Source organism: Vitis vinifera, chromosome 10 (genome assembly GCF_030704535.1).
Source record: "Vitis vinifera cultivar Pinot Noir 40024 chromosome 10, ASM3070453v1".
Lineage (NCBI taxonomy): Eukaryota > Viridiplantae > Streptophyta > Magnoliopsida > Vitales > Vitaceae > Vitis > Vitis vinifera.
The window spans coordinates 478,777-504,548 of record NC_081814.1 but is presented as its reverse complement, the minus strand read 5'-3'; the positions used below and the strand labels follow the sequence as shown (position 1 = coordinate 504,548).

General features: G+C 34.1%; 3 protein-coding genes across 5 annotated transcripts; 1 reads left to right on the top strand and 2 right to left on the bottom strand.

Annotated features, from left to right (window-relative positions):
- The first annotated feature begins 3,059 nt into the window (after positions 1-3,059).
- On the top strand, positions 3,060-10,204 carry LOC100248694 (RNA pseudouridine synthase 6, chloroplastic). Of its 3 annotated transcripts, none has more exons than XR_009466684.1 (10): positions 3,060-3,345; positions 4,406-4,534; positions 4,662-4,916; positions 5,002-5,083; positions 6,554-6,669; positions 6,746-6,800; positions 6,945-7,056; positions 7,573-7,742; positions 8,272-8,625; positions 9,670-10,204. XR_009466684.1 is itself a non-coding variant. In XM_059739881.1 (9 exons), the coding sequence occupies exons 1-9, from the start codon at positions 3,119-3,121 to the stop codon at positions 8,542-8,544; spliced, it is 1,419 nt and encodes a 472-aa protein (XP_059595864.1). In that variant the 5' UTR covers positions 3,060-3,118; the 3' UTR covers positions 8,545-9,029. The 3 variants fall into 3 exon arrangements, 1 of the variants encoding a protein (XP_059595864.1); XR_009466685.1 differs by having other exon boundaries at positions 9,399-10,045; XM_059739881.1 differs by lacking the exon at positions 9,670-10,204 and having other exon boundaries at positions 8,272-9,029.
- LOC100243556 (uncharacterized) lies at positions 8,173-22,631 on the bottom strand. The gene is made up of 20 exons (XM_002264642.5): positions 21,779-22,631; positions 21,275-21,500; positions 20,926-21,148; positions 20,026-20,239; positions 17,067-17,210; positions 16,876-16,941; positions 16,157-16,236; positions 15,711-15,776; positions 11,935-12,136; positions 11,750-11,816; positions 11,600-11,658; positions 11,054-11,129; positions 10,897-10,971; positions 10,735-10,822; positions 10,387-10,639; positions 10,119-10,234; positions 9,762-10,017; positions 9,578-9,680; positions 9,392-9,500; positions 8,173-9,144 (listed from the first exon to the last, which is right to left on the bottom strand). The coding sequence occupies exons 1-20, from the start codon at positions 22,283-22,285 to the stop codon at positions 8,943-8,945; spliced, it is 3,132 nt and encodes a 1,043-aa protein (XP_002264678.4). The 5' UTR covers positions 22,286-22,631; the 3' UTR covers positions 8,173-8,942.
- Positions 15,505-17,254, bottom strand: LOC100265882 (uncharacterized). Its single transcript, XM_002266150.4, has 3 exons — positions 17,067-17,254; positions 16,157-16,236; positions 15,505-15,776 (listed from the first exon to the last, which is right to left on the bottom strand). The coding sequence occupies exons 1-3, from the start codon at positions 17,175-17,177 to the stop codon at positions 15,707-15,709; spliced, it is 261 nt and encodes an 86-aa protein (XP_002266186.1). The 5' UTR covers positions 17,178-17,254; the 3' UTR covers positions 15,505-15,706.
- Positions 22,632-25,772: the final 3,141 nt, after the last annotated feature.

Sequence of the window (25,772 nt, the reverse complement as noted above, 5' to 3'; positions counted from 1 at the left end):
ACTAAACAAACCATTTGGGCTTACATCCAAATAAAGGGCACTTATGCACTCATATATGCACTTGGAATTTTTTTTCTTTTTTTCTTTGTCATAATTTGAAATTCAAATAAAATGGTAGTTTAAAAAATGAAGGGAAATAACCATTAATATTCTATAATAATTGAGAGAGCCATTCCGGAGAACCCTTGCCTTGTACGGATATTTGAAATATGATCGACCCTAAATTATGATACGAAGGAAAAAAAAAATGTGGCATTCATCCATACCTCGGGGACCAATTAATTAAATTGGTTTTCATTGCCATTCATGGCTAGTGGGGACCCCAACAATTTGACTCTGCTTCAAAATTTGATGCTGTTGATTGGCAAACTAAGGTTTTGGAAGCAAATGGGAAATGTATACGAGTTCAAATGAAGATAGTTTTATAATATATTTAAGAGTTTGTTTGATATTAATTTTAAAAAATATTTTTTATCTTTTTAATACTTAATTTTTTTTTTTTAAGAATTAAAAAGAAAATCACTATAAAATGCATTTTTAATTACAAGTAAAATGTTTTTGTATTGATGACTTAAGATCTATAAAAACTTTTACAAGCTTTTATATTAAAATATTTTTTAAAATTAAAAATTTCTCCAATAATTTAAATTACACAAAAAAAACTTTTATCTCTTTAAAGATAATTTTGGATAGAACTCTAGGAAAAGCTCTTTTTATTAATAATTAATTTGGGGTAATTAATTTCAAACTCTTGTTACAAGTTTACGGATCATCATAGACCTCAAATTTTGATTTGTAATTTAGATATGATTTGTAATGGAATAAATTTGAGCCATTGATTTTAAACCCATGTTATAATTAAGGGGCTTTAAAGAAATATTTAGAAGATAAACCTGTAATTTGGTAAATTGGATGAATTAGAAGGTTGGTTTGTATTAAATATAATCATTAATATATATCCGACCTAGATCAAACCCAACCTAAGATTGGGTGGTTTGATCTACAAAGACCATTAGTAATTTGGTTCCTAACACATATCATTACAAGAAGAAAAAACAGAGAAATAATAAAATTTTGTTTGGAAACTATTTTAAAAGATAATTTTTAAAAATAATTTATTAAAATTATTTTATAATATTTTATGGAATAAAAGTTTACTTCAAAATTTAAAATATTTTTAATCTATGTTCAATATTTTAAAATATTTTTATATCTAATATTTTATTTTTAATCATTCTATACGTTTATGAAAACAATAAAAAATAATTAAAAGATTTTATATAAAAATACTCTAATTTTTTTATTTTTAGAAAGAATAAAAAAAACAAAATTTTAATTATTAAATGCATTTTTTTTTTTTTTTTGTGGTTTGGAATACAAAAAAAAAACACTATTCTCGATTAGCAATTATCCAAGAGTGCCTTAGCACTTCCTTGGACCGCCATCTTCCAACTTGTCAGGATACATTGAGGGTTCATAAGGAGGGCAAAGGGAGGGCTTGTATTGCGGGCATCGCTGCCTGCATGTCCTTGGTTGTGGTGGGAGGAATTGCAGCTGCGCTTGGGAAGGCAGCAGCACCCAGGTGTTGGTTGGGAGGACACCAATTTGTTGAGGCTGTTGGTTGTTCTTGGAATAAAGATATTATTGCAGAAAGGGTGATGTGCAAGAAAACATAGCGTCACAACATGCTCAAATGACGCACGTGAGGTTAGAAAAGGCCTAATTCTGTGACAATATGCTGTCAAGGCGCATTAAGTTTGTGGGGTTGAATGTTGGAAGTATTAGTTGGTTCTTGTCAGGGCTATGCTTTCCCATGGAGCTTTCTAGCAGCCTATATTTTCCAAAACAAATTAAAATGAACTATTTTGATATTTGACATGCCCAAATCTATTGACTAGCTTTATAATATTTCCATCTCTCAAAATACTATAACAAACCTCACTCACCCTTAAATTAGATTATATATATATAAAAGATATTCACAAAGTCCACTAAGGTATTAGGAAAAGACTAATATAACTTATTCAACTGTTAAATCATGATATATGTTTTTTTTTCATCAATCAAGATATCATTCAATATATTAGGTTACGATTTTTTTTTTTTTCTCATAGATCAAGATGTAATTTGTTTCACTTTATATTGAATCATATGGTATTTTTCATTTTTTTTTACTTTGATTAAAATGTTCTCACTCCGATGTAAGCCCCCTATCTCTTTGAATCCTTGGATGATGAATTATTAAAACTTTTTAACTAATACAATTTGGTTTACATAATTGAATTTTTAGGCGATGTTTGGTTGAATGGATATGGTATGAGATAGTATATGAGAAGAAATAACATATCATATTCCATATTTGGTTGATAATAAGTATGATAAGTTATCTCATTATTTATCATATTTTATATTTAATCAAATATAAGATAAGATAAATCATAAAATATATTATCAGTTTTCTTTTTTATATAATTTCTACATCAAATATGTTATTTTTAAGTTAAAAGGTAGGATATATCTTATTTATTTTGAATCAATTATATATTTTGTATATTACTTATTTTAAAAAATAGAAACCCTTTATTATACAATTAAAGTTATAGTTAAAAAACAAAAAGAAATATTTATAAAATATAAAATAATATTAATATATGTATTATTTAATATTATTTAAATATATTGAATTATTTTTATATATTGAATAGCGTAATATAAAAAGTTTTATTTATAAAGTTTAAATATTAAAAAATAATATGTATTCAATTTTATTTTTTTATTCATTGGCAAACTAAATATAATAATAATATTTTTATGATATAATATTTATTGGATTTAATATTTAAGAATATTATATCCGAGTAAAAAATTATATTTAAAGATATATATTTTGAATTTTCTATCTAATATGATATAATATTTTATAATGAACGTATTTTATCTTTTATCTTATCCTCTTAGCCTAAGAGTAAGCATGGAGCTACGGAGGTTTCGGTTGGACATGTTCTAAGTTAATTTTATGAACTATATGGATATAAACATACGGGTCGACAACCCGACCCGGAATGAGCCTCGGTATACAAATATCCATCTGAACACCCTGTCCGAATCCAAGTGAAATATGGGTACTGCGATTCTCACTTCAATCTTCACCAGTGGCTTGGTTTCCTCGTTGTGGAACTCGAATTGCCGGAGTTTCGGGACTCCTGTGGCCCTCGCGCGCACATTAGCCTCGAGCAATGTGTTCAGTAGGCGGCACAAGCGTGTGGTTTGGTGTTCCAACAATCCAACCTGTACCCGTGAACTCACTGCATCATCAGATTCTGCTAACACTTCTTCTGTTAATGGGTACTTAAGATTTCTTGTATTTTTTGCTTCAGTTTCATGGTTTTGTAAGTTTCTTTTGGAATGTATATGTGATTGGGTTCTGGGTTTTGTTGCCTTTTGATTTTAGAGCTAGATGACTGGGGATTTTACTTGTTTTGCTACAGCTGTTTATTGTTTTTTTTTTTTTTTTTAAATTATTATTATCTCTATGTGGTTTACAATTCTATAAGAGCTGTTATTGATGTATAGTACACTCGTATGTTGAGAAATTACATTGCTTTGTTTAGATGTTAAGGGTGGGGCGCCAAGTATTTGATAATTGAGCTAAATAAATTCATGTTCCCTACCTGAACTTGTTGATGCTAGTCTGCTTGTTGAAGGTTTAGGTTTGGGAGCCTACTGAAAATTTTAACATTTAATTTAATTTCTGCAACTTTGAACATCATAAAATTTGCTATAATCTTGTAAGATTTTCTAACATTTTCACTTTGTTCCATTTCCATTCAGTTTCTGAACTGATGCCAATTGACATTAAAAGCTGATGTCATTGATTTGATTGCTAATGTGTGGTTTGTATACAAATTTGCTGAGAGCTTGAGTAGATATAGTTTGGCTATAGAAGTTGTTTTTACCTGAGTTCATAACTAATTTACTCTTGTCAAAGCCCCAATCTTTTTAATTAATTTTAGTAAAGTGTAGATTAGGAGACAGAAGAGGTATGATCCCCCAAAACAGATTTTCATGTCATTTTTTTCTTTGTTAGGAGATTTCTTTGCTTCCAACAAATAACCTAAGTCTATTTATCATTACCAAATATATTGCAAGATGAAAAGAGAGGCTTATTCTCCCATGCAAAGTTTTCTCCCTTGTCTTATTTGAGGGTGTAGCTATAGAGCCCCGTCAAAGCATCATTTCCATCTGAAAATTGTCCCACCTTTCTGGTGTAGCTCTGTGATTTGCAGCTAAATATTGAATTCATCACTTTTTCTTACGAATTTCCCATTCAAACCCAAATTTGTAAATTGCTTTCTGTTCTACTTTGAGGGCCTTTTCGTTTTTACTCTGGCTGATTTTGTTGCAGCTACCCTGAATATCATCGCTTGCTACCATGTCCTTCTCAAAATGGCCCACCAAGAGTTGAGCATTTGGTTGTTTCAGAAGGAGGGTGTGTTCTAGATTATATCAGTAAAGCTTTGGATCTTCCTCCTTTGTGGGTGATGCTCTTTTGTGTCCTTTTTGTCTTTACTTGATGCTCTGGTATAAGATTCTTTAATTCTTTTAATTATTATTGGCAACTAACCAGGATGGATGATGAATATGCAATTCCATCTTTGAAGGTTTGTTGCAGATCTCATCCATTTTGGAGCTGTATATTATGCACTTGTATGTCCAGAGCCTCCTCCAAGTGCAACACCAGAACAGGTTCGTTTATTTAAAGAAGTAACGGCACCTTCAGTCCTGAGAAAGAGGCCTTCCATTAAAGGAAAAACTATACGAGAAGCACAGAAGACTTTCCGGATAACTGATGTTAATGAGTTTGTTGAAGCTGGAACATACTTACGTGTGCATGTACACCCAAAACGCTTCCCAAGGTAATTGATTAACAAAATGTTTGATGGTTGCTCATGAATGTCTTTCAACCATTGTGGTGCTTTCTAATGTTTGAATTTTGCTCAGGTGTTATGAAATTGATTGGAAATCAAGAATTATTGCTGTAACTGAATCTTATGTGGTTTTGGACAAACCAGCTGGGACATCAGTAAGTCAATGATCCATTCATTCTTTGAAAGATGTTGATGCCGCTTGGCAAGGCAGTGGATCTGTGTCTTTTCCCCTTTTTTTTTTTATTTATTTAATTGAAGATATGTTCAGGGTTTTAAAAGGAGGTGATGGATTAATAAATAGCCTTAAGGCTTAAGCCTTGGTACAGTGTACTTGAGGCTTAAGCCCTAACTTTCCTCGGTGCACAGCCTTGAGGCTGTTAAGGCTTAAGCCTTAGATATTTTAGGTTTTTAAAAAAAAAATTGATTATAAGTACTTCAAGTTTTATTTTCAGATTTTTTTCTGGATACAAAAAGTAAAAAATCTTTTTTTTTTTTTTGATAGGTAAGCACAAAATATATTGATAAGAGGCCAAAAAGCCACACGCATACAGGGAGTATACAATCTAGCTAGAGCCTCACAAACACAGAGAAAAACAAAAAAAACCCACCAGCCCTTATGTGGAGGCTATCCACTCCAGGGATCCTATAAGAGACAACAACCTCTCTCCACTATACATTCTCGCCCATCCCCATAAAATACAGACAAAAGAATTTTTTAATTTCTAGATATCTAACACCCCCCCCCCCCCCCCCCCCCCCCTAAAAGCAAGCCTATTTCTTTCCTTCCAAAGTAAAAAATCTTGGTTTCTATTTGAAATCTTAAGTCTGAATGACACTTTCCTGTTGATTTCTATACAAATTTCAGACATTCAGACCTATTCAAACTAAAGATGAAAAACACAAACGCCGCCTGTAGTGTGTACACACACACCTATTTAAATAGCATACTATGATCTTTGATATTCTTGGTATTGAAATGATATATCTCCTTTCCACTTTCCAATCGGTGGTCTGTCTTGTGTTGCCTTGTCCAATGTTTCAACCATCACTTGCTTGATTGCATGTAAAGAAATACAACAGAGAGATTAATGAGAAGAGCTCATTTGATCAGTTGGTTGACTCATTTATGACAGAGACATTAGTACATTTCTGGGGGTCCATTTTTTTTGTCATTCTTTTTTCAGTTTTGATATTGACAAGCATTGCAAGACTAGGGCGAGAGTCAAAATTAATTATTGACACCATCAGCCTAAGCATCAAAGGATCGAAATTGCTTCATTTCAAGGACTAGCATGTTGTCTCAGAAAAAGAAGAAAGAAAGAAAGGCTTTATCTTTAGCTGCCTTTGGTTAGAAGTATCTGTCGGTTAATTATAATTGTATACCATAATGACAGTAGTTGGTTTGAAATGTTATATTTCACTGTTCAGCAGCACAATAAAGTTTGTCTGATTCTGTTGTTGAGGTATTGAAAGTGCTTGGCCTTGTTGATTTCCTAACTGGAGAGCTGAGATGCTCATATTCAATTTTGTTTGTAGTATGTTATCTACTCAAAACTATTAATTGCCTTTAATAATGTGTTACTGTGATTAGTCTATTGGTTGTTCACTACTTTTCTGCCCATTAGGTAGGAGGAACAACAGACAACATTGAAGAAAGTTGTGCAACTTTTGCCACTCGTGCCTTGGGATTAACAACTCCATTGAGGACTACCCATCAGATTGATAATTGCACTGAAGGCTGGTATTGTATTTGTAGTGGCATGTTTGTTTTGCTTACTGACATAGACAGTACTTACAAGATTGGCAATAACTTGCAGTGTTGTTTTAGCAAGGACTAAGGAGTACTGCTCAGTTTTTCATGGAAAAATCAGAGTAACTCCATAACTTCCTTTTGTATTGAAGCTAAGCAACTCATATAAGTTATGATCACATAAATTGAATATTTTTTGTTATTCTGGTGTGTCCTGACTCAATATTTATTTCCTTACTTATTTTGTTTATTTTTTTAATTGTCAGGAGAAAAAGGTCAAGAAGCTTTATCGAGCCCTTGCTGCTGCTCCTATGCCAATTGGAATAGTTACCCACTACATGCGTCCGGTTAATATTGCTCCAAGACTTATTTCAGAAGGTATCTTATCTATTAAACATTCTGGTGATTCTTAAACTTTGATTTTTACTCCTTAAAACAATTGCAGTTTGATATCTAGACAAACATATCATATGGTAGTATATCCCACAACTGAACCCCACCCGGTTTATGTGGCAATATTTGCAAAGTGAACACACAAATAAATAGAGGCCTGAGAAATCTGTACTTTTTCATGACAGTTTCTTTGCAAATAATGCTCTCAGTTAGTTTTCTATAGCTACTTGATAAGAAACTATTCTATTCTCATTACAGGCTCTTGATGAGATTGCCTCACAGAGACAAACATAAAATCTTTATGCTAAACGATGTTGCCCATTTCTCTTTCTAAAATGATATTACAACTAGATTTTGTTCTGTATATTCTATCTGCTGGTTTTACCTTTATGGTTTAATGACTAAAGACATTCATTCTGCAACTAAAGTGGTTAATCAAGATAACAGCTCTATCTGGCTTTATGTGACTTTGGTTTCTCTCCAAACTTCTATTGGAGGCAGATTTCATTAAAGGATGGTACCTGTGCCAACTTGAGGTCTTAGAATGCAAGGAGGTTCCCTGGCCTAGCACTCTCATTGAAGAGAAGTATTGTATTGAGGACAGAGGGTGGCCCTTAAAAAATTCTGCCTTCAAGTGTAAAATCAACCTTTTGACCGGTCGTACTCATCAGGTTCTTCAGCCCTCCATTCTTTGTTTTCACTATTTTTGTTGCATTCTTTTCTTTCCATTTTTTTTCCATGTTATTCTTTTTGCTCCTGCAACAATAAGCTATGTCATTTATAATTTGAGTATGTCTATACGATAATATTAATTTTTTCCCTATGATTTTGGGGCAGTGGTAGTTAGTTGTAAGGGCTTTTCAATTTGTTTTGATATTTTTTATTGTTGACATGCTGGTGTGATCAATGAAAAATCTTTTGACAAGTTTTAGGAATGGTGCTTGATCGGGGCTTGATCACCATGAAAGCAACAATTGCAGGATTTTTAGTGGGTTTTTTTTAGCCTGCCTTAAGTTTGCTTCGTAGTATGGTATTAGATGCTTTTATATATATATATATATAGGCAAGTGAAAAATGCATGGAATTAGATGCTGGCGAATGGAGAAGAAAAAAAAGAAATCCTTTTCTTACGTATATCAGTAACTGCGCTATTTGGAGACTCAAACTATTCCTCCGTTGACAAGTAGTCATATGATGCAGATTCGAGCACAATTGGCTGCCTGTGGTGCACCTATAGTGGGCGACTCGATGTACATGCCAGCTGCAATTGCAGAGATCACAAGTCCTGGACTTAACCCATTTGGAAAATACAAGAAAAAATATACAACAGAGAATGATAGAGAAACAGCAGTTGCAGAGTGGATTGCACAGCATGGAAAGGAACCTGGAGTTGCTATTGGTCTTCAGGCATGCCAGATTTCTTGGGATGATGGAGAGCACTTTTACAAGGCTGGATCTCCATGGTGGATGTGAGAAATGGAATAATTTTGCTGATAGGAGGCAGAAGAATCAGGGTCAAGTACAAATTTCAGTATTTTCTTCACCAAAATTGAGGTAAGTTCCTCTTGTCACAGTTGCTTAAAAGATCCAATACCATACTTCTGGCTGGCCTATCTCATTGAGCGGAAGTTTACCTTTAGCTTTTGCTGTCATAAGCTCCTAAAATGCAGGCCCCAATCATAATGCCAAACATATCCTTTGGATTTGAAGCCTAATGGAGTTGCATACAAGGATGGATGACTAGCATATGATATCAAACATGAAAGCGAATAATATTACAATAATCCATTTACAGCCATATTTTTGTTTCTTTTAGCTTCATACAAGATTTGGCAAAAACATTAGGGATTCTCTAATATTGGCAATATTCTTTATTGTTCTTTGACAATTAGGGTTTTGACTAAGCTGTACCTTGCAATGAATAATTTGTACCAAGTAGCTGATAATTTTGGAGTTCTCTTCAGTGTGCCATAATCAACATGGTGTAGCCCAAACCTTTTTGTATATCCGTATGTCCACTCGAAGTTGTCAAGCAAGGACCAGGCAAAATACCCCCTCACATCTGCTCCTTTTCTGATCATATAGAAAAATAACCAAATATACACTCTGAGAACTAACAAAGGTGCCTCACACTCACACTTAAATTTTAGAAGCAACCAAATCATCTCTAGAAATAACATTCCCCCCTGTGGAATTATGGGATGCTTAAATCAAGTGCTTTTGATCACTTCAAAAGCACTTGATTTAAGCACTTCATATGGCTATTATCATTTCTTTAAGTTCTTTATCATCATGTCGTGGGATGTTGACATATTCTTACCTTACAGCTGTCGATAGTGCATCTAAGTAGGCAGCCATGTACTCCACTCTTTTGACATCATAAAGAAATTCTTCAATGGTGGAATTAGGATCATTCTCATCAACGTACCCTACCAGATCCATTACATACATATCAGAACATGCAAGAAAGTTATGCATCAAAAGGACTTTCCAAATCTCTACACACCATTTTCTGTAATGAACATGGGTATACCACTGTATCTCTCTTTTACATAGGTAACCATTTTCTCCATTCCTTGTGGGTAAACATGGAGCCAGGCCAATGCAGTCTGCACCAATCAAGAAGGTTCAGCAATTTGTTGAGAGTACAAAGTTAACTTGAGATGATGTTGATGAGCATGGTTACTTACTGATTCTCCAATGGAGACACCATCCTTTTCTGGAGTTTGTCGACAGAATCCTTCTGTCCTGGAGGCTCCTTTTCCAGGTTCACACAAGGAGAAAATGCAGTCCTGGGCGTACAAGCTAGTGTAGTGGTTGATGCCAATGAAATCTAATGCCTTATTCAGTTTCTTCCTATCGTTGCATGAAAATTCTGGTAAAATGGATCCAAGAATTGTATTCATCTCTTCAGGATATCTTCCAAATATAATTGGGTCCAAGAACCTGCATAATTTGGTTAGAACTTGTTATATCTCTTTTCTCATGCAAATTCATTTATCTGTGTATTGTGCAATCTATGTATGCTGATGACAGATGAAACCTACCAGTTCATAAAGAAGGATTGAGCTCTATCAGCAGCTAACTTGTCTGCTGTGGAGTTGCTGAAGGGTTCAATCCACTTAGCATGCAATACAATCCCAATGCTACCTCCTTGTTTTTCCTTCAAATTACCCTTTATGAGTTTATATTGATTATACGAATGTTTCTCATAGAAATCTAGAGTAGATTTGTACAACAGTGAATTAACTGAATGTTTAACTTCCTGTTTTCCTGCAACTGTTGAGTTGCTTGGTTGTTTACTTGTGTTAATACCTGGTATTGTCTTCTGTATATATCAACAACTGTAGCATGAGATAGGATGATGTTATGGGCTGCAACAAAGGGTTCCTTCTCTGAGTCCCCATAGGTACAGTTGCCATAAGAGCTCGAGCAGCGAGATGGTGGATAGCTGCCACTACGGTAACCAGCTGTAACTTGGATGTTAGGTTCATTGAAGGTAACCCAGTACTTCACCCTGTCTCCAAAGGTTTTGAAGCAGATGTCTGCATAGTATCTAAACTCCTCCCTGACATATATATATATGGAGTTAAATTTAGTACCCTAGTGGCTTGTCCATGTGCATTGAGTCTATGCAGGCTAGATGGAGTGTAAAGTACTTACTGTAATTTGGGACTCAGCCAACCTCCAAATGTATCCTCAAGTTCTTGGGGAATGTCGAAGTGAGTCAATGTTACAAATGGTTCCAACCCTGTAACTAGCAGAATTCAGAAAACCAAATCAACATTGAAAACTAGAGAGATTTGAGTGAAATGGTTGTAATACCTTTGAGCACAAGAGCATCAATGAGCTTGTTATAGTAGTCAATCCCAGCTGCATTCACTTCTCCAAATCTCCCTTCTGTTTCCAAAACTCGATTGAGTTTCAGTTGAAATTTTAATCCAAAAAAAAAAAAAGAAAAAAAAAAGGAAAAGGAACCTACCGGGTAGAATTCTTGCCCATGAAATTGAGAATCGGTAGCTGTTGACTCCAAGAGAGACCATTAGATCTATGTCTTCCTGTCGCATTGATGACCACCCAAAAACGTCACAAGCTTCTATAAGCAAATCCCACATTAAAGAAAAAGAATTACTCCATCCTACTTGTATTGATGCCCAACTTGACTTTAGCTTATGCCTAAAACTGGCCCCAGTAGGCCCAACTTGTTATTAGCTTGATTGGGGGTTTTAAGCTTTCTGCAATGGACTTAGCCTATTGTTAAGAAATCTAAGACATTTGGCTTCAAGCTCACTTTTGAAATACCCAAAAAGTATAAAGAACAAAGGGAAGATTTGCAAAAGGTTGAGTGGCTGGAGGGCTGTGCAAGGCAGATGACAGAAGTACTCAATTCTTGGCTGGCCCAAACCAGTGTAAGCATTATTGAGCAAGTACTGGTGTCCCTCCTTGTACAAGATTGTAATATACCATAAAATCTCATGTATTTACCAACTCATTGAAAAACTTGTGAGAGAAGATTAAATGGAAATACCAAGTAACGATGATAATGATCCACAGCAATATCTCCAGTACTGCCATCCCTTATGTTACCTGCAAGAATCCATATGCCTCTTTGTTCTTCAAAAGTGGGGGAAAAAGATTGCATAGTTTATATATATAGTATGCAAGCAAAAAAGTACACCTGGTTCATGAGAGAAAACATCCCAATTGTTCAAACCTTTACCATCATTCAGAAATGCACCTTCAAACTGCAAAATATGAAGAAGAAAACGTACCCATAGAAATGGGGTGTGTTTACTGTAATTTGGACGACAGGATAATCAAGAAACAGATTTCAGAAAACAAAATGTAAAGAGGTGGGAGAACCTGATAAGAAGAAGATGCAGTCCCAAAGAGGAAGTTGCTGGGAAATAGAGAAGGATCACCACCCAGATTCTGTTTCAGGGTTTCAATGAGGCATGATACTGAGACAATTGAGAGCAGGAACTGCGAAAGAAAGAAAACTTTGTGAAGACAAGACATGTTCATGGCTGTGAAACCCAAGTTACATACCATCCAAATAAATATACTTCAATGGGTGCTCGGACTATATTGAAACCAACTGACGAATAAAGTTTACCTGCTCTGTATCAAGTTGGGCCCGATAGATGTCCAATCTACTTTTTATAACTATATATAGATTCTGTTTTAGTTAAATTATTGCTTCCATTACTGTTTGCATTATTTGAGCAATACTACTGATTTCATCTTTAATATAGTGAAGTGTTTATGGACTCAGGCAAGATAGCAAACAATTAAGCAGCTCCAGCAAAATACAGATTTGGCTGGTCCTCAAAAGAAGAACAAAAAGGGCATGGCAGGCTGTAAACACGCAGATTCTTTGATCACAGCAATTCCTTGTTCAATGGCTGATTTTGGAGTTTGCTATAAAATCCTGGTGCCTGCTTTCAAATGATTAGGCCCTTAACAGGGGATCATAAATTGAATTAGCTAGGGGACAATGAAATCAATATTTTAATTTCTTAAATAGACATTATTGTTCTATGAAAAATTTTCCAAAAAATTGTTCTAAAAAATCGTTTTTTAAAAATTGTTCTCAACAATGATTTTTCAAAAACACTTTTTAAATAGAACCTAAATTGATTGTCTTCTTAGACAGTGTTAATGAAGTTGAGCATTACTCTTTAACTTGACAACAAATACATACTTTCACCCACTAATTGATGGATAAGGAAGAATGAGCTTAGTAGTAATTTTAAGAAGCGTTTCTAGCATCTTTAATATTTAAAAAATAAAAAATTTTAAGTGTTAAAAAAACTAAAAATATTTCCTAAAATCCTCATCAAACACGTTTTAAAAGTGCGTTTAGGGTTTATGATTGACAATGATTTTGAGAAGTGTTTCTAGTCTTTTTAATATTTGAAAAATAAAATTTTTTAAGTGTTAAAAAAACTAAAAACACTTTTCAAAATCAAGTTCCAACCATTCCAAATAGATACACCAAAGTGGCACTGTGCCCTAATAATTTTCAAAAGCAAATACCCATCATAGATTGCTGGAAAAAAAAAAGAAGTGAGTGGGGACCCCAAATGATCCAACTGGGTTTCCACAGACGAACATGGCAAAAGAGCAGCTTAGCATTGGCATCATCACAATACTAGATTGAAACGCTAAGGATATGTTTGACTCCTCAAAAGTAGTAGTAAGGAAAAGAAAAAAAAATAATTCTATCATATTTGGTTATACTATAAATAATAATATTTAAAATAAATGAAATAAATTTAATATAATATATAAAAGTAATTTATTAATTTAAATCATTGTTTTATTTTTTCTTCTTATTTTCTTTTTCTGATGCTGTCCCATCTATTTTTTGGGACCTTGATGGGGAAGTATAGAAGGGTAACACAAAAATTAACTAAATGCCATGAGTCCAGGAGAGCGCCATAATTGTAGGAGAAGGTAAAAAGAAAGGTGGATGTTGTCAACTCTATGTCCATGCTTTACGAAAAGCAACAAACTTAGGTAAGCAAGGGCTCATAATGCTACTTCCAAGATAAAAAGAATAAAAATAGAAGAGCAAAAGAGCAAAAGAGCAGGAGCATTTACTTTGATATTGGGGAAGATGCTCACTTAAAAACAGTCAAACATAGGAACAAACACAACTCCTACAAAAATGGAAATATGAGAAAGAAAACAAATTTAACAGACACACAAGTGATATTTATGAACTGAGAAAAACTTCTATTAGGGTAAACTGACAATCATAAGACATGCAATTAAAGTTGTGATATAACCCAATGACAAGATATGGCCCTTGGACAGCTGGACAAATTCCAAAAATGTATCTCATCTTGAAATCGACTACCTTAAGGGATAAATGGCTAGTAAAATCACATTGATTAGATATTCTTATTATCGGAATTGTGTATTTTTATTTTTTTATTTTACTGATTAGATGTGTATGGCACACCAGCTGATCACCAATATTTGACCACAAAACCTATCATGGATCAAGAAGGGTGGCCCATTTCAATTTGCAGAAAATATATATAATTTTTTTGATAAATAAAGACTTAAATTAAAGTAAAAAGAGCCTCAAGAAAAACAGCCTAAGGTATGCAAGAAATGAAACCTCCCTTCACCACCAAGGTTCAAACAAACGAGTACAGAATAAGAACCTTAACAAATACCCAACCATTTAAAAAAACTTACTAGGGTTAGTGAGCAATCATCTAAAAACAACTTAGACTAAAACCATAAAAGGCAAACAAAATGGCGTTTCAACTTTTGGATAGAAAAAAAACTTGTTATCAAATGCAATGTTATTCCTTGCCTTCCACATCGCCCAAAACAAGTACAAAGGGGTTGCTTGCCAAACTTTCTTGCGCTTTTTGCCCACAAAAGAACCATGTCAACCAGATAGACTATCTGTAACCGATGAAAAAAGCATTCCGAACACCCTAAAAAGTACAAAAATCAGCTCCCATAAAACCCTTGCCATTTCACAATGGAGTAGTAAATAATCTATGGATTCTTCGTGTCCAAGGCGCAAGAAACACGGATTTGCTAAAGACCAACCTCGTCGAACCTATGGATATTGTCAATTAAGGAAACTTCCCTACACAAAAACAATTGAATGATTTCTACCACCAAACTACATGACCCATTAAGTCAAAAATGTTTTCCTCTGGGCCCCACAGCACCTCAGTTCCATCCAATCAATTAAAGAAATAAAAATAATACATAAATAAATCATTCCAGCAATCATTCAAAACATGCAATTGTACATAAACTCCTGAAAATTTAGGGTTTTGAAATCTGATTTGGTGTCACAAATTTTACACAACAAAATGATGGGACAAACACACAATTATTTAAGTAAGAGCTAACCTGCTTTTTGGAGCATTCTAAACTCTGAGATTTTAATCTTGTTCTGTTTTCCTATAAAGGAGCAAAATTCGTAATAAATACAAAGAGAAACTTCTTAAAATAATATATTTGCTAATGAAGCCGTTACAGCCTAACTCAAGTGATAAGAGGTTGGGGTCAGGTTGTGGGAGGTTCCAGATGAAAAAGGCAAAAAAAATAAAAATAAAATTATCTATCAAAAACGGGAAAATAGAAAATAATAAAAAACCAAAAATTTACTTACTGATGAAGGGATTGATTTACTCCAGATCAAGGGTTCTGGCCTGCCCCATCACCATTCAAGTTGAATGGCAGTTCAAGAAAAAGTTGACAAGGTTCAGATTAACTGCAAGTCTCAAACATATCACAACCAACCAGTTGCTACCAAAAATCACCTAGGAGGCTAGGATGAAAAAAAATCATGCCTTTCCAAGTAACTGATTTGTTAATTGATGGAAGCATATAAAATAATCTCATTGGAAGGAGAGGGAAAGAATAAAATCACAAACAACTACAAAGTTCAACTTTCTGTTTTGATAGGCTAGTGCGACATTTTACTTCCCAAAATATTATTCAGAAACAACACACTATTATTCTTGTGTTTTCAGGATCCAACACTGAAAAAAGTACAACTCATAGAACAGTGACAAGTTTCCTCTGTCACAAACTAAAAAATTAGTATGAAAAATAAGGCATTCATGAAATCTAAAGCTTTTATTCTGACAAGTTACTCAAGCTGCACTTCTCGCTTTGGGGGATCTAGTTGTAGATAGTGAAATGGATCAGTTGGTTCCTCCCTGCACATGAAATAGAAGATTCACAATAGAAAATTCAGTTAAGATCCGTAATGTGAATGATAAAAACCAGTGAAAAGAGTGAACCAGTGCTGTGCAAGGCATAGAAAATCTTATGATTTGTTACCCATGTCACGTACATTTCTCACATTTATATGTATTGCCTATCAAAAACAAAAATTCCCACATTTAATGAGGGAAACAACTTATGATTAACAGTTGATTTTATTTCTAGATCAATGATGTTTAAGTGTTCACCCCATTATGGGCCTGGTAATACTGTGCTCTTAGTAGAAAGGCTAGAAAGATGAGAATACACTGCCACTAATAAATCCAAAAATTGAATGATTGTCTACCTAGTTAATCCCATAAAATTGACATACCCAGGTTTGGAACGCATGCACTGCCAGAAGAGCTTGAAAGGACCTGGTACTGTCTTAAATGGGTTTCCTTCAAAACAAGCCTACAAATTTTATAAGACAACAATGTGTGAAATCCAAGACATCAAAATCTTCACTACAAAGAACCAAAAAAAAAAAAATGCCACAAAGAAGCTTCAAATGCTAAGATCAAGTTCAAGAGCATGACTTGAGAGTTAAGTATATATATATATATATATATTGACATTTTGGCCAGCTCCATTTAAAAATGAATAGTGGAAATAGGAATTTCAGGAAGAAACCTAGATTTTAGATCATACTGCTTATAACAACATTTCACCAAAATCAGAGTAATACACAACAGCAACCACAACCCTGAACCACTGAAAATTTGCCCTGAAAAAATTCCAAAGGAGAGCCATTTATAGATGGCAAAAGGGGTTTGTGACAGACACCCATCAATTACATCTAAAACCATAATAACACTCCAGTCAGACAAACCCTTAAGGCCCAAAAAATTCACAATTAGTCCAATCCATTGTAGCCCTCAGCTTCTCTTTATTTCTCAATGTCCTTTTGTTAATGAAAGAGCTAGAATCGACTCCGACGTCTACAATACAATTTTCTATCAAAAACAACAACAAGTCTCGGAAACAAACACTAACACAAATTCAAAACAACCCCATCGTTCATCATCATTGACAGACACACTACCACACTACCCTGCTAATATTATTTCCTGCTGAAACAAACACAACAGAGCCCATTTCTACAAAATCAACCAAAACCTACCAAACATTTAATAACAAATAAAATCCAATATTAGGGAATTAAAATGGGCCACTTCATTGGGGTTGGATGCCGAGAAAATTAAAGAAAAAAGAAAAACAAAACAAAAATTAGGGTGATTTACTTGAATAACATCCTCGGCGCGATCGTTGCAGCGATGGGCCTTGGGTTGACGATGTTCTCCCTCTGGTGTTCCCCATGGGCTCTCTCTCCTCGGCACTGGTCGACTACTCATTTTCTTCTTCCTTGATTTCTCTGGCGACGCTGACTGCCTTTTCACTTCTACTTGGATCAAACATCTCAATTTTTCTCAGGCCTTTAAACAGGCCGGGCCGACTGAAACCCGAAATCCTCACTGGAGCCCAGCGCTGGGCCCAAACATTCATTAAAATATTTTATTTTTGAATAAAAATACATGCAAAAATGTCATTTTATAAAATGTTTAAAAATAAAATAGAACTTAATAAAATGCTTGAAGCTTATTAAGGGTTCAAGGCCAAAAACACACCAAATGAGAATTTAGAAGTACAGTAATCTTTTATATATTTTTTAATTTTGTTTAGGTTGAAAATTTTGAGGGAAAATGGGAGAAAGAAAAAATAGAAAATAAAAATAAAAAAAAAGAAAAGTTGAATCTTAATAACCTTTAAATTTGCCACTAAACTAAACTTATTTATTCATTTGGAGTAAATTTGTCATTAAATTAGGATCGATTTATTTCATCTTATTGTTAGTCACTTATAAATGTTAAGTCAAGTTTACCACGAAATTAAACATTTTTCAAAAACAAATTTTAAATCTAAACTACTTAAAAATATTTATCAAATTGGTCCTTTAATCACATCCGTATCCACTTTGTTATTTTTTTGGTTTTGTATGTTATTAAATATATCCAACACTACACTACGTGGCAAGGGCATACATTAGTAAATATTTTTAAAACAAATCATAATGAGGCATTTTTTATTTCCAAAAAAGATCATTTTTATTGCAAACTTTGTTGAATATGTATTTAGACAATCATAAATAGAAATTCATCGTTGTTGGGTGGGATTTTGAAAATATACAAACATTTGTTAAGAAACTTTTTTTTTTTGTCTAAACGTGACAATCAACAAATTATTTCCAAATTTACAATATTTTGTGAAAAATCAAATGAAAGGTTATCTATTTTAAAAAAATAGCTTTAATTTAACCACTGAATTTCTGTACTTCCTATTACAACTACATAAATTTTCAAATAATTTATCATTTGTCATAAATCCCAAATTACTTTTCCAACTACCATTTTTCAGAAATATATTATTCAAAAGGTTAAGATTAAGATATGAAAAATCCATTGCAGGGCTGGTGACCATATTGTTTGGTAAGAGGGCCGTGACCTTTACTGATGAGATTGGGGTAACACCTCTTCTGCCTCCCCAAAGGGCAAGGTTCTGGTACAAGTCTAGTTTCCACTCCCCACTCCCCATGAATCCCCCCAACACTGCATTTCTGCTGTAATTTTAGCTGATTAAATTCCCAGCTTTCCAATCATTAAGCAAGAACAAGACTACCACATCAGCTAGGAAAAACTGGAAAGATCCCAACCCACACACCCAGCTCAATTGTATGCTGCGCTGCCATGGTGGATTTCTTACAGGTTTGTTGTGATCAGCAGGGAAAACAGATGAACTATATTCAAATGAGCCATGTAATCAGAAACTCATTATTTATCTCCAAAAAACAGCAAGTCTCAAACAGTGTTTTTATTTACTACAAAACATTTTCGGGGAGAACAGGGGAGAAGAGGAGAGGAAAACTATAATCTGCCTAGTTGCCTGTACGATGATATTCACCGAAATATTATTATGATCTTGATGATAAAAACCCGCAGAGCTGAATCAGCTGATAACCATGCTTCCAGCCAAATTGACTCCTCAGTGTATCTATCTCATCATCTACATCGCTTGGGAAATTCCAAGTTACTTGGTCTCCTCACTGCTTTGCCTGCTCAAAAACGAATAGAAATGAATATTTCCATCAGCAGCCATTCAAGCTTCAACTAGAGCTGATTTGGTATCATAAAATAAGTTTTATCATTTGGTATGCAAAAAGAAAAGAAACACTATAAATACAGTTGGTAAACTGGCATCTTCCTATGAGTTTTAAAACCTCGTCCAAATAAATAAGCCACAAAAATTAATAATTAAATACAGAACAAAGGTCCTTTACGACTATCACCATCTTCCTATGAGTTTTCATCCCCACAGTATTACGTTAAACTCCTCCACAGCCAAGTCCAACTATCACCATATCCAGTGATCAGTGTCTATTCAGTGTTTGCAAAGGTTGCGTTCAAAAGTAGAGGGTGTCCCCATCAAAAGGCATATTGTCAAATGGTGCCTTATCATTTGGATGAAGGGTTTCAACTCTTCTAACATGAATATGGAAAACCATTAACAGATAGTTTAAGCAGAGAAAATAATCATATGATCATAAGAATAAAGAAAGGCAGAATATGAAACATGGGTCTCTATCCATTCAACCATACAGTTACATGAATTTGCATTAGCATTAATTTCATAGGGCAGCATATGCATGTCGAGGAACTCTAGTACCACTGCCTTCAAAATTTCAGTATCTGTGGAGTCCACATGGTACGCACAATAATGCTGATATTGCAAGGGCAATGGTTACATTATTGGGCTGGACAAATTTTTTTTTATTAAATTAAACAAGTAAAAGAAGGTAAATTGTATTGAAATTTTCCTGCCTTGTATCAGTTGTATGATTGAATCTATGCCTCTTAAAACTAAATGCTTGCAGAACTCACACTCCCCAAGGTAACAAGGGAAAAATGGCTGTCAAGAAAGATAATTAATTTGGACCTCTACTATCGCTCACTGTTCTGCATTTTCATTTTTAGTTTTCCTTTTTCCTTTTTGCTGCCACAAAACAAATGGCATAGAAATAATGCCAACAGAGAGCAAGTTGTCTGCATTTATGACTAGGCATTTTGGTCCCCGCACCCAAAAAAATACAATAATAATAATAAGAGAATTCTGTGCTGTTAAACTCAAATCAAAGGGATAAGAATTTACCTGCGAATAGAGAAACGTTCCAAGGATTGCAATGGCAGCTCCAAGGGCATTGATGGGTTGAACAGGTGTATGGAAGATGATTATGGAGGAGACTATGACAGAAATCCGCTTCATCGTGTTTCCTATGCTAAACGTCAAGGGAGAGATCTGATCCAGGGACATGTATGATACCTGATTATACAAGTGATAGAAGACACTCTGAGCCGCCACCCACCTACACATACAAATTAGAACCACACATACTTCACGTTAGTAAGGCATCAAAGAAGTCAAAATTCTAAAAATAGAGCAGTGCCACTAGTTTATTGAAAACTATCACATCAGAATTGCTGCTTCTATTCGATGAAACAATCAGATGAGGGCAAGATACAAGCCACTTTCCAGACAACATATAAACATCAAGAGAACAACAGAATATGAGCTTGGCAAACATAGGTACATTAATGAAGGTAATAGATCTTCAGCCAACAGTTGAAACATAGATGGTTATTAGTGGTCAATTTACAGTGGTCTATAATTTGAAACCAGATGCAATGCTGATTTGTTTTTGGAAGACTAGAAATGATTCGAAGTTAATTAAAGGAAGGAAAGAAAAGAAACCGTACTAAACTCAGATGAATTGCATATGATATCAAACATAACCGTTCACTACTAACTAGTGTCATCAAGAAAAAGAATGATATAATGAATTGGATGAATATGACCACCAACTTGGGTTAACTCTGGATTGCATATACAATTTGAACCCCTATGGACCACAGTATACTCACTAACCAACAAATCTTCTTTGAAGGGCATTTACTTTGAAATAATTCAAGACAGATTCGTTACATAAACTAACAAGTTTTACAGGTAAAACAATGTAGTAATTTGATGAGAATTGCAAGTCATTGTATTTACCATATGAAATTTGGTCCAATCTGAGAGATAGCTTTTTGCCAGCCAGCCGCCCACATCTGGGGCCCTTCCACAGCAATGGCGAAAGGTGTGAGAATCAAGAGAGACAACATGGAAAGACAGGCATAGTAGTTCATTCCCCCAACAGACTTCCCCTTCATCCCTCTCTTTGAGAATATGTTCCGGAACACAAATGCCAGATTTGAAATCATAGCCCCCATAAACCCTAGAACATAGCAACACAAATTCAGAACTTGAAAAACCCATAAGAAATATCATGATCATCACATCAAAATCAAGAGAATTTTGAGACCATCAATTTCAATCTTTAATATTAATCAATCCTTCTCACCAGTCATATTGAAGTTGAGTTCAGTGACAGCAGCCAGTGCGCAGCCTCCAATAATTGGCAGAAGTGAGAAGTAGACCGGCACCGGAAAGGTCTCGCCTAAGAGAAACCTTGAAACCAAGACACTGAAAGCAGGCTCACCACTCTTGATGATGTGGGTGAAGGAAACTGCAACTTTTGACATGCTAACAGTTGCTGCTACATGACCAATTGTATGAGCTACTGCAACCTACACAACAAAAGCCATTCAAATTAAACTAAAGCTTTGTTTGTCTGCGGAAAAACTTCAGGAAAAAGACAAGAATTTTAAATTTAGGCAAAACCAGAACTTCCACCCAGCTGGGCTTCATTGTTTGGCTCGTCACCAGTTGGGTTTTCCATTATTTTAAAAATCGGAAACAATGGAAAAGAATCAAAATTCGATTTCCTTTTCTAATCAGAACTAAAACAAAACGCCAAAAACCCCAAATCCAAATTCTTTAAAAAGAAGAATTTAATTTTTCTCACAGGAAAGAGGGTTTTCCAGAAGTCCAAATCGGTCTTGGGCGGTTCAGCGATCCTCACAGCCCAGGAGATCAACATCATCAGCGACCCAGTTGCGAGCGACAGAGTTGAGGTGAGCCAAGGATAAGGAAAAGCGTTCAAAACCTTCTTGTTGTATATATTGAACACCACATTCAGAGCCCACCAAGTCGCAAAATAAATACCAATCTTAAGCTTCTGGGCAGCCTCCGATCGCGCCTCCTGGTCCGAAAGTTCAATGTTGAGGTCCAAAGGCTGCGATCGTTCCGCCTCATAAGCCCTGCAAACGCTACTGGACTTGGAACCAATTGATCTGGACCCAAACCCTTCAACCGAACAAATGTACAAGGGTTTTGCAGAACACTTAAACCCCTGCACATTTGCAGAACTGGGCACTGAAACAACATCCGATTTCGCCACACACCGCTGCCTTCTGGGCAAGAAATCGCAACGAGTGAAAGACCCAGTTGATTGTTTAATTGAAGAAATCATATTTCTCCACAAACAAAGTCAACAATCAAAACAACAAAGAAGAAAGAAACTCAATAAATGGCTTGGAAAACTCAGGTTTGACGGACGGGTCGAGAATGGAAAGAGGTTCTGACGAAAAGCAGAGAAACGAGGAGAGGAGTTGGTGGGCGAAGATTTGTTGAGAAAAACGAAGAAAGAATGGTAAATAAATAAAGAAATGAAAAGAAACGAGAACCGTGGACGATCTTTTCCAAGAGAAACAGAGAGAAGCAACGGCTTATATAGAAAAGTATGGGCTTATGGGGTCGTTTCAGCTGTCAGCAGTGACAGCTGCTCGTTTCATGGCTTCTCTCCTCCTTGTCTATGATCATGAATAAATAGAAAATTAGCATGAAGCCAAATTTATTTATTTATTTATTTAATATAAATGAACGGTTGATTTTTGGTTCAGGGAAATCATTGATTTCTTTTTGTTTTGATTCATTTAAAGTCAGATTTCTGAATATATTAAGTGATCGTGGGGATTTTTTAGTTGTAAATTGATATAAAAAAAGAAAAAAGTTAAAGTTTAAATTCACCAATAAATTTTTTTGAATAATGGTAATTTTAAAAAAAAGTATTTATAAATCGATTTTTGTAAAAGATATAAGGATAATTAAAAATTTTTGGAGGAAAGTTGTTAGAAATCTTACAACCTGAGTAGAATCTTTTTAAATATATTTTGGTCATTTTGTATGAAACAAAATTTATTTAGATTATTTATTAGAATGATATTTTTTAAATAAAATTTAAATTTAAATATCTTTCTCTTCATACCATATTGAAAATGTAATTTTCAAATTTCAATATCAATACCAAAAAGTATGGGAATCACAAAATGTCACATATTTTTACTTATCATATCAAAATTGATGTATTTCTACCATTACAGGCCAACGTCGAATGTGTGATATGGTACTGAATGATACTATAATATTTTTGTTTGATGTACAAAAAATAAATTAAAATCACTATTTTTAGAGTAAATACTAAATATCAACCAAGTAGTTGTAAATTTTAGTTTGATTTCTAATGGAACAGGAAGAATACATGGGGTTGAACAATTATTCTTGGAGACAACGATGCCACTGAAAAAGACTGAATAGTTTGGTGGGAAGCACTGAAATCTGAAGACCAAAAAACGTGTAGATTTCCCCCAGTGGGGTCTGTCTTCTCCTTTGAAATTTTCAAATCAAAATTGCACACCTACGGTTGAAACTTGGGACAGCTGTATGAAAAAATACGGCTCTCCTGTGTTGACTGGCTCAAGCTGCAATGTTGGAGCAGACAGCAGGGAGCCGCTGAGGCTGCCGGGAGGAGGCAGCAATGGTGAGACCCCAAGTGGGCTGTGGGCTCTTGGGTGGTGGGTTTTCTCAGGGTAGTTGGGGGAGTGTGATGTACTGATGTGCCATGGTCTCTAGGTCTAGGTAGATGGGAGGAAGATGTAGAGGTGCTGCTGGGCTGGTGGCCACCTAACTTAGAGGGGGCATTGCACAAGTGGGTTTGATGCTTGGTATATGCCAATTTCATTCGCCCAAGGTCAAGGGAGGTTCAAGCTTAGAATTTGGTACCCACATAGAAGTTAGGTGTAGAATGGGCATGATGGACTTTCGAGTTGGTCAATATTTGAGACTTCTTGCGTGAACATGTTTACTACATTATGCGATACATACACTTTACTCTCGGAATCTTTGGCTTATTTTATATTTCACCCTCCCCTTATCAAAACTCAATATTTTACCTTCAAATTTGTTAAAAAGTCTTTCTTAATAAATAAATAAATTAAAAAGGATAAAATGTAATTAACGATACCTATTATTCAAGTTCAAAATTACCACACTTTGTAACTACCATGTGAAAATTATAAATAACTATACGAATATTTCTTAAAACCCTATTATGTTCGAGTTTAACCCTCATAAACAATTTTCACTTATTAACTATCTCTCTAAACTTATATAATTCAAAATTTAATTTTTTATTAGAACATTATTTCTAAGAAAATCATCAATATTATGATGTAAGAGACATATATTGCACACAAATCACACTCATACGATAGAATCATATATATACATGTACATACACCCCTTGCATGCAAATTACAATTATACACATTTAAGCACACACGTGTATACACACGGACACACCCCTTGGCACACCAATCATATGTATCAACATTTGGATATACACATGTATACGTGTGCACGTGCACTCATCACACACACGTAAACACAAAAATAATTAAAATAAGTCAATTTTCTATAAATATAGATGCAAAGTACTAAATGTACGTATTAGAAATGTATTGTATTATCTAATTATCACTTATCATATATTTTTATTAGGTAAATAAGTTTTGTCGTGTTTAAGCCAAACCCTAAAAAATGTTGTTCCCTTTTCTATTTCTGAGTGTTGGCAGCTGCACTTTACATTTATCTTTTTTTATTGATCAATAAATAGATCAACATTTTAATTCTTACCTGACAATCATTTCTAAGAAAATCATTGAGAATTCATCATACCCGACAACTTTTCAAACACTCAAGAGCTCATAGGCAGATTGAAAAGGTAAGTTATTATTATTGTTTGCAAATCAATTTGTTACTTATTCAATCATATTCGCATATGATTATTTTGTATATTTTCATAGATTAGTGGATTGACTAGCATAATTTATAATAAAAAATCCTAATTTGGTTTCTAACCCTAGTGCTAGCCCTTAAGAAGCCCTACGAGTAGTTATTTGATAAACCCTCCACCAATGGGAAGAATTGATTTAAGAAAACCCTTCAATGGAAAGTCAATATGAAAATTTGGACCAAAAGTAAGTTTTACTTATCCTACCTAAATTTGTTTCAAATCCGAAATAAAAAATAAAATTATTTGATTGGTTAATCGAGTCTTTTGTTTGGCTATTTTTAATTCATTTATTTTAGGGATTTTATGAAAGGGAAAAATAAAAAATAATTTTTGGGCTAAGGAAAAGCTTATTAAATAGCTTTGAATGACATATATAATTGTAGGTAAAGATTAAACCCAAATCTATTCCAAAGGAATTTCTAAAATAATTATGAAAAAAATAAAGGAGTAGCAATATTAATTAAAGTAGAAATGTTTATAAAAAAATACAACTTTTTTTTCTCCTACCTATGTCTAGTTGGTTGTAGATATGATTTACTTAGAATTTACACAAGATTTTATAAAATTTTAAAATCATTATTTATCTATTTTATCATTTTCTTATTTAAATAATAATTTTTAATAATGTGAACCATATGGTAAATACAATGCATCACATACCACTAAAAATTCACACACTATTGTTAGTTGCATGATCCTCTATATAAGTTACTTATTAAAAAATTATTGAGCTTCATAAATTTAATATTACAAGTTTAGAATTCATGAAAAAAGAAGAGAATTAGAAGACATAGCAAAGAAAGGGTAGAATATCAACTAGAAACTT